General features: G+C 42.7%; 1 protein-coding gene across 1 annotated transcript in view; it reads left to right on the top strand.

Moving 5' to 3' along the window:
- Window positions 1–14,792, top strand: part of LOC111161144 (reticulon 1) — a 217,303-nt gene that overhangs the window by 112,609 nt on the left and 89,902 nt on the right. Inside the window, exon 2 of the mRNA XM_022524666.1 lies at window positions 7,663–8,436. Within this exon, the coding sequence (XP_022380374.1) occupies window positions 7,663–8,436 (774 nt within the window). The remainder of the gene's footprint in view (window positions 1–7,662; window positions 8,437–14,792) is intronic.

Below are 14,792 nucleotides of genomic sequence, written 5' to 3'. Positions count from 1 at the left end.
AGGCTCAGATGTAAAACCATAAAGGCGGACTGGGACCTCATTGAAGAGGATCCTGAGTTCTAAGCAAAAGCATGGGTAGAGACAGCCACCAGAGACTTTGGAGTAGAGAAGTGACATGTGAAAGTAGTGTTTTAGGAAGAGGAATAAGGTAGCTGTGTGCAGAGTGGCACACAGAAGCAGTGAAGCTGGAAGCCAAACGTTTGGAACCTATCAGTCATTCAAGGGGAAGGTGGTTAGAGTCCAGCTGAGAAGGTAGCCATGGAATGGGAAGTAAGGGAGAAAGATCATGTAAAAGGAGCTATGGGAATTAACTAGATAATTCTATGTGGGGAGAGGGAGCAAACGGACCAATAACATACAAACAAATTTATAGTATACCTTTTTTTTCCCCTACTATTCATGTATATATAGCATTGAAGTCATGTGACCAAAACCAGTTATTTTCCTCTTTGGAAATCAGAGAGCAATGTTCTATCAACAAATGATAAATAGGATGGGATGGCTCTTGTTTATGTCCCAAAGGTAATTCTTTGGATGGCCGGGGTAACTGGGGTAACTGAGAGCTTTCTCTGTATTGAAAGCATCAGGGTAGAATGCATCTGAATTAGGGGGGTACATTAGATAGCGATGATGGTTGTATAACTCTGAATATACAAAAACTACTGGACTCTACACTTTATGAGGGAATTTTATGGTTTGTGAATATAATTCACATAATAAAGCTGTTTAAAAAGGCAATGGGAAGTCTATATAGGATTCGAAGGACTTTTTCTTAAGATCTAAGTAAATTCCAAATATTTACCTCCCCTTTCCTCCCATAAATGATTATCCCCCAAAGAAGGTCATAGAATCACATTTTCACCTTTGGACAGCAGGCAAACTATATCCCATACTTCCAAGCTCATCAGAATTCCCACTCGCATTCCATCTCAGTGCTCTGCAGCTTTGTGCTTTCCAAGGCACTGCTGAGAACTGTCGGAGAACTTAGACAGTGGTTTGTCTGGCAGGCCAGGTTTTTTCCTCTAATAGAATTTTCTGTTAAAGTAAAAATTCTTTACTCTAACAGAATTTTCTGCTAAAGTAAAGGCAGTGCAAGTCCTGGCTTTTCATATGGGGGGAAAACACACCCACAAAAGACCCAAAAACTTGCTGAATCATTTTTTATTAAACATTAATTTTGCAATCTCAACAGCTAAATCTATTATCCTGACAGGCAAGCTTTAAATAAGGCAGGAAATTGGGGAAAGAAAGAGTAGTTACTTATCTTCTTAATCCTCCAAACTTGCCATCAGCTTTGGCTTAGAGAACGCAGGCTCATTTTTCTTTGTTTCTCTTTCTTTTTTTCTTCCTTTCAACGTTATTAACTAATCACATAGATAACATTTTAAAGAATGGGTATACCTGGATTTTTCAACACCCATTTTTCATGTTAAATCACAGACCACTTAATTTCAGAAGGAGAATGTTTTCTGGGTGACAGAGAGGCCCTGGTATATTCATCCCTCATAAATGGCTCTGTTGTCAAGTGTGTCACAGCCGCCATACTGTGCGCCTGCTGATATCTCAGCACTCAGAAAGATGAGTGGGAGTTTCAGGGAAAAAGCCTCACAGCCTAAACTCTGTGTAGGCTACAGCCATCCATCACATGGGCAGCCTATGGGTAAATGATTGTGGGGAAAATGAATGCAGATTCATTCCGGGTCACTGCTTCTGGCCTCTAATTCTTGAATTTTAATGTGTATTTCTCTCCCCACCCCCACTGACATTCCAGCTTTTTTTTTTTGTCACCCCCCCCTTTTAAAAATATATTTCTCAATTTAATTGGACTAATGTTCCCTATATCTGTAATTATTGGCTCTATTCAAACAATAATTGATGTTTTCTGTTTTGTTTTGTTTTTAATCCTGGGGGAAGGGTAAACCAGATTTCTCTAATGGAGCGTATGTACCTCTGTGCAGAGAAACCTTTTGGTATAATCAGTCTTTCTTTCTGGCATTTTCTGTTGCCATTTCAAAGCAGTATGAAGGGCTTTATTGAGATATAAAATATCATCTTATACCCTAGACCCCTTCTCGTCTCCCTGAGGAGTAAGAATGGGCTCTATCTGCAAGGAAAAGCTCATCCATGGATGCTGAATATGTCTGTTCCTTTTCTGTCTGTTGTCTTGGTAAATTTCAACTTTTCAGGTTCAGGTCAGTCATCACCATGTCCATGTGGGGATCTATGTCTGTTGCATCACTAGATAGTCCTCCAGGAACAACCACCTGCTCATGAGGCTGCACAGACAGCCATGGCCTTGCTCTCTGGGGATTCTAGCATCAAAGGCAGACCCAAGAGAGTAACCGGTGTGTGGAATGGTTAGGTGTAACTTGTGGCCCAAAAGACCCCGATCACACCTCCTTATGGATAAAGTCCTAAACTAATAGACAGGTAAGAATGTGTTACAAAGGGTTGGTATCCTCTTTGAAAAATGGAAGTAATAATAAAATCTATAGCTCTCCTTTATTGAGGGCATACTATGTGCCAGGTGAAGAGCTGAGTAAGCATTACGTCATTTAATCCTTGTAACAGACCAATAGAAGAACCACTCCTGCCCGCATTTTCAAAATGAGTAAACTTATGCACAGACAGGCTTCCACAGTCTCCCAGCTGACAATGGTAGAGCAGAGTATAAAACCAGGCTCTAGGTCACCAATCCAAGGAGCTCAATTCTGTGAGGATGGGTCAGAATTTAAGAACTAAAGGATTTGAGGCTTGAAACTTTCCTTGGGAAATGTAAGAGCATCTTCTGCAAGTCATCTTTACCATCTCATTCCTCAGTACTGCCAGAGAATTAAAGATATAAAATAAAACACCCACCCTTTATGAAATTATTGAATTTGTCTAGCTCATGATTAGTACTTCTGACCTTGAACATTGGTGGATGCAAGAGTCTGATTTTATCCACACATGTGCTCCAAAGACAGCAGTTTTAGCTTGTTTTCATTCTTCTTCCACTTAACTTTCGGCTAGAATTAGAGGTGCGGGAATCCTTCAGTTTTTTATTGTAAGTACATTCCTGAAAAGTTACTTGCAAATTGAAAAATTTAAAGTTCAATCCCATTTTAAATGCTTCCAGGTAACTGAATTTGCTGTCCCCTGCAGTCCATCTGCCTCCTTAGGCAGCATCTGTGGGTCCACACACACTGACTCTCGGTGTAAACCAGACTTCTAGATGACCAAGGAAACAGCTAGAGAGAATGAGGAAGTCAGACGTTCCAAAGGAATCTTTGGTTATATAAAGAAAGTAGTCATTTCTAGTCCAGAAAAGGAAAGCACTTTTATTTGGTGGATTTGTATTTAACAATATAACAATATTGGTTCCAACCTGGGGCAAATGGCTTTTGCTCCCTGCCTCAGTTCTTACATCTGCCAACTCTGCAGGAAGCCCTGACAAGAATTAATTGGCTTTCCTGAGCCCTGAGGCTCAGCTCGGCTTCTCTGTTCTAACAATCCCACAGGACTCTGCTCTCACATAATTTACTGTATAGAAGGACTTTCTGTTTTTATGAATTCTATCTGATAGGCACTAAATAATGTATACGCATTTCAGTCAGTTATAACCTAGAGAAACTTTGAGGGTATTTAGCTCAGTTTAAGAAAATGGGACATTATTTATTGCTTTTACAAGAGCCCTGACATGGTCCCATCCAAAATGTGTGGTTTATACAATGACTTTCTTCTTCTTCTTCTCTTTCTTTTTCTCCTTCTTCATTTTAAGATTTTATTTATTTATTTAGAGAGCAGGCATGAGGGGTGGGCAGAGGAGGGCAGAGGGAGAGAGAAACTGAAACAGACTCCACACTGGGTGCACGGATCTGGTCATGGGGCTCGATCTCATGACCCTGAGATCATGACCTGAGCCAAAATCAGAAGTCAGACACATAACCATCTGAGCCACCCAGGCATCCCGTGACTTTGTTCTTCTTCCTGTAGTTGGTGGTATTTGCAGAGTATGGCAAAATGGCCCTTCCAATTTTGTGCTGGGCTCTTTGAACAAGATCAGCACTGATATGATAAAAATTTTGGGAGTGAGAGTTCTTCCTAACTGTTGGTTCTATTTATAGACTCACAAATAATGTAAATGGGCTCTAGATTTTATTCCTTTAGTTATCTCTACACATCTGGGAAGCCTCTATTCTTTGCGGCATCACCTCAGGGAAAATTATATTGATTCTCTTTTACTGGTAAGGGAGAAGTAAAGGAGGTTTTGTCTGACTGTGGGAGCAGCCAATGAATGTCAAAATCCAGCAATTTGAAAGGGACTTCTGCAGTTATCTCAGCCAATCTCCCAGCAAATGCTTGTTCCTGCCTAGACAGATGCTGGGCCCCTCTCTGAGCGCCCAAGGGATGAAAACACTCTCCTTCCTGAGATGCGGCCCCACCCTCTTGTTGAATAACTCTAAATCTAGACTGTCCTTTCATATCATAGATTAGAAACACCTGCTTTGTAACTTGCATCAGTTAGTGCTAATTTGTTTTCAGTAGCCGCATAGAGTAAGTCTGCTCCTTGATGGATGGGTCCATTCATTCGCCTATTCATTTTGTATCAGGTGCCTACTGTGAGCAATATAGTGTGTTAGACATGAGTCCAAACTCCAAAAGGTGATGGGTTAGTAGGAGATAACATGGCCACATCACCCTGAGCAGAATAAATTAGCTGCGACAGGAAAAAGCAGGGAGGACAAAAAGGAAGGGGTCAGGTCCAGACAGGTGTGGTCAGCAAATTCATCAAGGAGGAGGAAGCATTTAAAGCTACTTATCTGTAGGGGCACCTGGGTGGCTCAGTGGATTAAAGCCTCTACCTTCGGCTCAGGTCATGATCCCAGGGTCCTGGGATCGAGCCCCGAGTCGGGCTCTCTGCTCAGCAGGGAGCCTGCCTCCCTCTCTCTCTGCCTGACTCTCTACCTACTTGTGATCTCTCTCTCTGTGTTAAATAAATAAATAAAAACCTAAAAAAAAAAGCTACTTATCTGTAAAGGTTTGAGCTTAAAAGGCAGAGATTTGGTTGTGAAGATTGGAAGGATAAAGTGTTGGTGATGCAATGGATTTTTTAGACCTATCCAGAGCTCAGAGTTTAAATTGGCAAATGGAAGTCAGTCTAGAAAAGCCGGCGGAGTGCGTGTGAGATTGGGAAGGGCTTGGTGTGCCCGGAGTGGAAGGACAGCGAGAGGAGCAGCAGAGACAGGGCTGTGAGTGAGGCCGTGTGGCCTTCTCATCATCTCAGATGCCCGGCTGCAGAACTGAAGGATTTTCTGGGGAGACAGGGCAGAGCCCTGGGGCCAGTGGCTGAGTAGTGGACAGTGTGTGCAGTATGAGAACTGAAGGCAGGAGACTGGGTGATGAAACAGGAAGAGGCCATATGGGCCCAGAGCCCTGAGGTGGTCCCTGCAGTGGAAGCACCAAGTGGGGGCTGAGTGATAATAACTGTGCCACAGGCCTGGAAACCACCTACTTGTATTCTTCCAGAGAGATCCTCTTCCCCATCCCCCATGCCCCCCAGCCTCTTTATAGCCTTGGGCAAGACCCTCCTCACTTTCTGGTGAATACTTGCTTACTAACACATGGAAGTATGTCCAGAGAATTGTGCTAGAGAATCCCCACGTCCAGATGTGTGTAGAGAAATACCTCAGGATTGATTCCCCTGCCTCCAGTGAGATCTACATGTGGACAGAGCCCCTGTCAGAAAGAAGCTTTACAGTAATTCCAACATATCTTCTCACAATCCTGTTATCTGTGTTTTGTTCTAAACTTCAAAATACCTTTTATTTGGCAAGTATTTGAATACTTACTGTGTGCCAGGCCCTGTTCTAGGTTTTGGACTGCCTTAGTGAACAAAATGTTCATATTCCTGCCCTCATAGAACAAACCTCAACAATCAAGAAATAGATAATAAATAAATAGGTTAATTAAGTGGCATTTTAGAAGGAGACAAGTGTTGTGGGAAAAAGAAGAGGTAGAGAGAAGAATAGGAGCACACAGGATTGCCAGGGAGTAGGAAGGGGAGGGCTGGTTGCAATTGGAGAGAGAATGGTTGGGGTCATCTTCCTTAAGAAGGTGACAGTTGAGCAGACTTGGTGGTGAAGGGGGGAGGTAGGTGGGTATCTGGGAGAAGAGAGCTCCGGGGAAGGAAAACAGCAGATGCCAGGGTGGGAGGGACTAGACGTGATACGCTTTTCCATTCCCCATAGAAGACCAGTGACTTGAGCCACCAAGAAGAGAGAACACAAAATTCGAGTTTATTTGTAATAAAACTGATTTAAAATTACTTAAAAAAAACCTTCCCAAACTGATTTAAGGAGGTGCAGAAGGTGTTAGAGAATGTTTCCTGACTTTGAGACTTCTTGGGTTTGAATCCTGGCTGGGATTTCCTTGTCTGTAAAATGTGGCTAATAATAATATCCATCTTCTTAGATTGCTTTGATGATTAAATGAATAAATATTAATTAAAAGCTTGGAACTGTCTCTGACGCATGGCAAACATGCAGATATTAGCTATTAATATTATTATATTACTGCTACTACTTTTTTTTACATTTCTGGATTGATGCCTTGGAATATTCTTTGCGTGTGTCCTAAGGGCTTTGTGTGTGTTGGTGTGTGTGTGCAATGTTTTGAGAGTGAGGGGCTTACTTTATAAAAGAGTTGTGAGAATTAGGTAAAATTCCGCTGCTTAACACAAGATTAGGCCTCAATAAAAGTTAGATTTCTTCTCCTTTGGCAGCATTTTATAACAAAGAAAAATTATAGAGGGTTTCCCTCTTCTGCTTGTTATTAGTGAACTTTTTGGCTGTTTTATGAGTAGAATAAAGGCCAGGTGAAAACGTTGCATAGACTCAAACTTCAGAAACTTGTTTTGCCCTTAGCACCACCAGTGGAACAAGAAATTCCCATTGGGTCATTTTGAATATTACTGGATGGTAGAAAATGGGTAGTAGGTGGGTAAATGAGGAGGGAAACAAAATGAGGAGAAAATTGGAGAAATAAAGAAGTGCTTATTAAGGTGATACCACTTTGGGATGAGGCCATGGGAAAACTAGGAGTCCCTTTTTCTGAGGACCTTTAAAAAGAGAAGGGACAGCACCTGTCTGGGTGAACCAGGTATTCCTGACTGAAAGGGCCAAGCCAGAGGGTCTCTTGAGGCCTTTCCCTGCTCTCTGAGTCTCCAAGACGAACCCCTCTCCCCACTTGGCCATCCCATTGTTGCATCTACAAACCTGAATTAGCCTACATTTCCAGCTGTATTTAAAGAGTCATTAATACTTGAGATACAAAGAAGGCTTCTACTGAGTAATACCAAGAAGGACCATGTCACTGTATACTGAGATAGTAGATTTTGAAACATCAGCTTTCCCCTCCCCTGAGACATGTCCCCAACTATTCTGGGTGTGGCAGCTCATGTGGACCTGTGCGCTCTGCCCCAGGAAAACACCAGTTCCATGGGCTGGGAGGGAGACAAGGAAAATGAACTTGAGTGTGCGCCAAGGGAACTCCAAGGGCTTCAGGGTGAAGGACACAATGTCTCCACAGGACGCGGGGTGGGGTGGGGGAGGGGGTGGTTAGACAGGAGAGCGAAACGAAGACAGACGCCCACTCACTGTCTGCTGCTGTCTTGATTCCTAGGTGCAGCAGATGTCTCCAGTGCCATGGAGCACACCTTTTCAGCAGCATCAAAAGAAGGGGAAGGATCGTGTTACACATCTCTGATTTCCAACATCTGCTACCCACCTCAGGAGGATTCTACATATTTCACGGGAATTCTTCAGAAGGAAAATGGCCAAGTCACCACTTCTGAGAGCCCTGAGGAATTGAGTACCCCCAGGCCCTCCTTACCAGACGTGCCTGGGACGGAGCCTCGTGGCTTATTTAGTTCTGATTCTGGAATTGAGATGACTCCTGCAGAGTCCACCGAAGTGAACAAGATCTTAGCAGACCCCCTGGACCAGATGAAAGCAGAAGCCTATAAATACATTGACATAACCAGGCCAGAGGAGGTGAAACATCGGGAGCAATGTCATCCCACGTTGGAAGAGAAAGGCTCGGACTTTAAGAATAAGGACATTGGTATCTCAACAAAATCTGAAGAGGCCCGTGAACCTGAGAAACCAGTTCCTGTGGAGGGAAAACTTCTCAAGGACCATTTATTTGAAGAGTCAACATTTGCACCATATATAGATGATCTCTCTGAAGAACAGCACAGTGCTCCTCTGATCACTGCCCCTGTCAAAATCACACTGACTGAAATCGAGCCTTCTGTTGAAACCGCGGCCCAAGAGAAGACCCCCGAGAAGCAAGATGTCTGTCTGAAACCAAGTCCTGACACAGTCCCCACAGTCACCGTCTCAGAGCCTGAAGATGACAGCCCAGGATCCGTCACGCCCCCATCTTCCGGGACAGGTAAGGGAACTCGTGTTCCCTGCCTTGGGAAAATGCAGGATATGGAGATCTGAATATTAAAGGAATGTGAATCTGTATTCAAAATATTTTACTATAGGGTCCCTTTAAGGCTCAGTTTAAGTGGATTGAATTAACATACCTTTTTTTTCAGTCCTGTGCCCATGGTACAAAGGTTGAGAACTGGGATTTCGCTGGAAGTCCTATCAGATTTGTCTCGTAAAGTGTTTCTTTCTTCATTTGAGGGGAGAGATAAGGATGACACGATGGAACAGGAAAAGCCTCATGGGGCTCCATCATTCAGAGCAGAGAGGCAGGTGCTACTCTGCTTCTAGTTAGCTTCCCACATGGATTTCCAGGACCCCAGAGGCATCACAGAGAGAGCACCATGCCTGTCCTCCCCAGACCAGCTGGGTCACCAGCTGGCACATTCCTTGTCCCAGCTCCAAGTCTGTACAGTGAATGGGGGCCGGGGTACACTTCAGGGTCTTTAGGCGGACATGGGCAGTGAGAGGAAACAAACAAACAAAAAAAGAATACTTTTCCTTCAACCTCAGTGGGGTCATTTTTGTCTTTTAACTTTGTTTAAGTTCTCCATATAGTTTTATTTTTTTAAACTTAGAGGATTTATTTGATTAGAATAGAAAAGTTCAGAATTCACTAAGCTCTGATCTTTGTCAACTTGAAAATTGTCCTACTGTGACCCAAGGCAGGGTGTTAAACCATACTCAGTATATCCTCTCAAACTTAAAGGGGTCTCCTGTAGCCAGGTGATGGGCCAAAGTGGTAGCAGGAGTGTCCCCAGCCCACCCTGTACCACCCCATCCGTGGTGGCAAAAGGGAAGACTTTGCACATCTATCTCTTTTCGGTGTTCACGAGGTGTCAGAATGGAGAGGATGAGAGGTCCTTGGATCTTCCCCTGCCTCTAGTGGCTGGCATTCTTACCTGACTCAAAAGTGATTTGCAAACCTTTCTGATTTAAAAAAATAATTTTCAGTAGTCAGGTGCAGGAGCTTTTACTGAAGTCTTAAAACAGAGCCAAAGCCTATTAGGAGTCAGGGCTCTAAATCCTCATAATGCAGTAAGTCCAGGTGTCAGAGACAACTTAGAGGAAGTGCCTCCAGTCTTGTTTCCCTAAAGATTTTAGCATCAATCCCCACTTCCCCAACCTGACTTCAGACTCATTCAACTATAAAAGCTCCAAGGGTCTTAAAGATCCACTGCACCATGACCCTGATTTTCAAATTCATTCATTCTCTCAACAAACATGTTCTGCATACATTCTTTTGGTCAGACACTCTCCTAGATACTGGTGAGGCCAGGACTGAAAAAACAAACAAAAACAGTTTCTGCCTTCCAGTGGAACAGATGACCATCACACCCCAGTGTGATTTGTATTCTGAGAGAGGTAAACATAGAGTGCTGAGGAGCATTGGGAATCCAGCAGCTCCCAGGTGAATGGAGCAGGAGGAAATATACAGGTGAAGAGGAGGGGCAGGAGGGCCTTCCAGTCCAAGGAGGTTCAAGGAGATGGAGGGATGAGTCCACAATGAATTTCCATGCAATGTAAATTGTTGTCAGTAGTGACAACAAGCAATGTTGTCAGTAGTGACAACAAATAAGGAAACCGAGGCCCCAAATGGATTAGATGTGACTTATCTGAGATTATGACATGAAGTAGCAACATATCTGAGTCCTGAAGCCTCCTTATGGTCTTTGTGATAATACATCATAAAACCGTTCTGTTATTCAATGATATAAAGATATTGATACTCTGAAGAGGTAAGCTGTATTATTAGCTGTGTTTTCTCAAGCTATGGGGTTGTCTGGTGGTTGTTTTTAGAAGAACTTCAGGAAGAGGGAAAATGTCCTAGCACATACAGGTCCATTTGCATGGCTCATGCCTCATGTAAAAATTAAGTTTGCAGACCTGATGAAAAAGACTTGCTGTGATTCAGAGTTTAGGGATTATTAAGAAATTTCCTTTTTTCTTTTCTCAGTAGCCATAGCCCATTGAGGTTTTGGAGCAGCTTCAAGATAAGACAAAGACAGATCTGGCTGACATGATTTTGGAGTTTTATGACCTTGGGTTGTACACTTGACAGCATTGGATTAGGGCAATGGCTTTTTTCTGCAGTTGCTCCAAATAAACATTCTAAGCAAAGTTTGTTCAAGAAAGAAAAAGTCCCCAGATCCAGTACATAGTTCTCTCCCATGTTCAGCTCCTCTCTCCACACATGCTTCACATCATAATACCTGAGTCAAATGACAACATATAAGAATAAAATTAACAGGAAAGTTAGGAGAAATTACCTTGTCACTAAGGCCTTTCTCCTTGTTCTTTCTATCCTAAGAGGTTACCCAGCTCCCTCCCCATCTTGTGATCCCCTGGCACTCTGGCCATGTGACACTCTGATAATAATAATAATGATTCTAATTATCTATCTAATTCTAGTAATTCTAATTATGTGAATTATGAATCAGAAGAAGTTCTCATTTATAACAATTTTAGCCACAGACCCTGAAGCTTAAACAGTCTAACGTATTTCCTTCAATTCCAATAAATTATTCCATTTTGTAATTTTCTCCAAAGTGCTGAACTATTTTCATCATGTTAAATAATATACTCTGAGGTTCAGAGGCAAAAATTCTTACAGTTTACATATTGAAAGTTTCTTCTCAGCCCAAATCAGTCATGAATACAAGTGAAGCACTTTAAGAAAACATGCTCAGTGTCCTGACACATGCCAGACCATTGACCCGCTGGCACCATATTGTTTCTGAGACAATGCCTAGGACTACATTATGGCGGTCATGGATATTCTTCGAGGTGTTAGCCTCAGAAAGGACAGTAATCGAGAGGTCATTATTAAACTGCTCCATCTTCCCTTAGTAAGAAATAAGTAAGAAGTAAATCAGTTTCATAGTCTCTGAAATTTCACAGTCTGACTCCTATAAGGAGTGATAGAATGTTGGGTGTGAAGGGGTCAAGGATGGCCTCTCTGAGGACGTGACATGTGATCTGAGATCTGAATGAGGAGAAGGAGCCCACAATTCAAAGGAAGAGGTAAAAAGGAGACACCAGGTACAGAGGAAAGCAAGCACACAGGCCCCAAGTCTGTGTTTTTTAGGAATTGAAAGATGGTGTAAAGAAATGTTGACTTTAAAAATAGTTATTTTGCCAGCAAACATTGGTTTATTCAGGAATAGCAGATCATTACAATTCAGGACATGCTATCTATGGTAAAACCATAGACAAGTCCAACAGAAGAGAGGAACACTGTTTTATTGATAAGACAAATGAAGTTGGGAGTGGTTGTTTTGAATGAGAGTCCATTGGAGAAAAGCAAGAGTTCAGGTTCAATGATGGTTCCTCCTTGGCTGAGTTGCAGAGACAATCAGCTTCTCCTAGAAGATTCATGTACCTCTTTTTCTGTTGGGGCATGTAAGTGAGCTTCCCTTCCTATTGATGATTCTTCTGTTGAGGTCTATAATTGAGAGGTCTTTAATTGCCTTTGAGTGGTATAGTGGCCCCTTCTTGCTTCCCAGCTCTATATTAATGAGGTTTCCCTTTATTAATTTTTATAAAAGCAAAGGATAAGTATGACATAGAGTTGCAGAGGTTGGCAGGGCCCAGATCTTTCAGGGATTCATATGCTAGGATGAAGAATTAGGATGTTGTTCCATATGCAATAGGAAACCATTGGAGGGTTTTACTCTGGGAATTGACATTCATTCATTCATTCATTCATTCATCCCTTCACTTAACAAGTATGTGTTGGCCATTTTATCCATGCCAAGCATTGTCCCATCACCACTGGGGATACAGTGCTGAAACCTAACAAGATTTTTGTCTGCATTCTTATTGGGAGGACTTACACACAAATAAATAAATATATAATATCAGATATTGATAATGGTAATGAAGAAAAATAAAGCGACATGCAGTGTAAGAGAGTGATGAGGGTGGTTGGGAGGAAAGGTTTCTCCCTGCTGAGGGCTCTGAACAGAGACCTGAATGGGGGAGAGGGGAAAGCAGCAAGCCATGTAGATACCTGAGGAAGAGGGCCCAGGCTGAGGGGACAGCCAGTGCAGAGGCCCGGAGCCAGGGAATGTCTCCTGTGTTGAAGGAGCAGCTGCAAGGTCAATACGGCCTGAGTGGGGAGGAGGAAGGGAAGAGTGGTGGGAGCGGATGTATGTTTTCAAATGATCCCTCTGTATGTTGAGTGAAGAATGAGCCCGGAGCAAAGGCTAGACCCGAATGTCAGCATCATTTACAGCTGCATGGTAGCATCTGCAACTTGGCAACCTGACCCATGTTCTCCTTGCTTTTTATCATTCTAAATTCTATCATCATAATTATTAGCAGCAGCAACAAACACAACTCCCCAGGCAGCGCAGTTCTAACCTCAGTTTTTATAATCTGTTCTTGTATTTTTGTTGACTATTGCTAGCTTTGCTGTATCAGTCGTGACACATAATAACCAATATCTTAACCAGAGGCCCATGAATTTTAATACTGAGTGTACAAAAACTTCTATTTTGTTCTCATTTTTTTCCCCGATTCCTCTTAGCACTTGGTTAAACTTTTGGTTCCCATTAAGAACGAAGGGCAAATATCTATTAATTTCTACTGAGAAGCTTTTAACTCATAATGAGGTTGGATTCTCTTCAGGGTAGTACCTTCACCTGCCCAAGATGAAATACATCAGGCCCTTCTGTCCCACATCCCACAGCTGTCTTATACCATCATTAGTCTTGAGTAAATGAAGCAGGATCCCTGAGCTTTTTCTGAGTGCTCTACCTCAGTGGTTTTCAACTGGAGGTAGGGTTGCTAATAAAATACTAATAGTTCATGGGACATACACTTAAAAAAATTCAGAGTTTAGCAGAGATTCAAATGTAACTGGATGTCCTCTATTTTTATTTGTCAAGTCTGCCAACCCTAACTAGAGGTGACTATTAGAATTTCCCTTGGAGGGGCACCTGGGTGGATCAGTGGGTTAAGCATCTGCCTTTGATTCAGGTCATGATCCCAGGGTCCTGGAATTGAGCTTCGCGACTAGCTCCCTGCTCCATGGGGAGCCTGCTTCTCCCTCTCCCTCTGCCTTTTGTTCCCCCTGCTTGTACTCAGTCTCTCGCTCTCCCAAATAAATTAAAAAAAAAAAAAAAAAAAAAGAACTACCCTTGGAGTTACAAAATTCAGATGGCTAGGCCCCTACAGACTTACTTCAACTAAGGCAAAATTTCTGAGGGGAATTTTGAGTCATACACATGAGTAAGAACCACTGTTTTGAAGATTTGAGCTAGTCCTCACATTAGCCAGACCCTACACTATGTGCTGGAGATATGACCATGAACAAAAAGATGTTGGCTCCCCTTTGCCCTCCTGGGACTTTGGTCTGGGGTCAGAGAAAATGGGGAAGGCTGAAGAGACAGATGTTAATCATATCATCACATAAACAAATATAAAGCCTCTCAGGGCTCCTGGTTGTAGAAAATGAGTGGACACTAGCCAGTCTCCTGGTCCACAGAGCTCTAGGCCAGCTTGCTCACAGGGCAGGCTGCCTTGCAGGGCTGCTTGTAGCCCTCTGAGCCCCAGGCCCTGCCCGCACGCTTCCTGGTCTCCTAGGAATGTTGTACAAGCAGGACTTGGTGAGACCCTTTGGGCATCTGTGATACCTAGAAATCATTGCTGCTCCCACCTCCAGGCCTTTCCACTATGGGTTCCCTTTGTTTGGCATGCTTCTTCCTCTGATTATTGTCATGAGTCACTCTCTTGACTCCTCAAGTGTTGAATGTAGATTACCTTCTCAGTGAGGTCTGTCTTGGCTACCGTATTTAAAATTGCAGATTCACGGGTGCCTGCGTGGCTCAGTTGGTTAAGCATCTGTCTTCTGTTTGGGTCTGGATCCCAGAGTTCTGGGATCAAGGCCTGTGTCCTTCTTGCTCAGTTGGGAACCTGCTTTTCCCTCTTCTTCTGCCTACTGCTCCCCTCTACTTGTGCTCTCTCTCTGTCAAATAAATAAATAAAATATTTTTTTAAAAATAAAGTTGTAGTTAAATTCCCACCTTCTCCTGGCCCTCCTGATCCTTTCACCGTGCTCTAATTTTTTCACAGCACTTAATATCTTACCTACTATATGCTTTAGTCATTTACTATATATAATTATGTATTGTATTCTCCTCCCACTAGAATATAAGCAGAGATTTTGTTACCTATTTCATTCACTAATATGTCCCAAATGCCTAGAAGAGAGTCTAACACATAGTAGGTTCTTAATTAATAAGATGAATGAATGCTATATGGATAAAGGATAAAATCAACTCTGCTTTATAAAGAATTAGACAAATCTGA

Source organism: Enhydra lutris, unplaced genomic scaffold (assembly GCF_002288905.1).
Source record: "Enhydra lutris kenyoni isolate GAN:26980312 unplaced genomic scaffold, ASM228890v2 scaffoldscaffold4, whole genome shotgun sequence".
NCBI lineage: Eukaryota > Metazoa > Chordata > Mammalia > Carnivora > Mustelidae > Enhydra > Enhydra lutris.
This window is presented reverse-complemented; position numbering and strand designations above follow the sequence as displayed.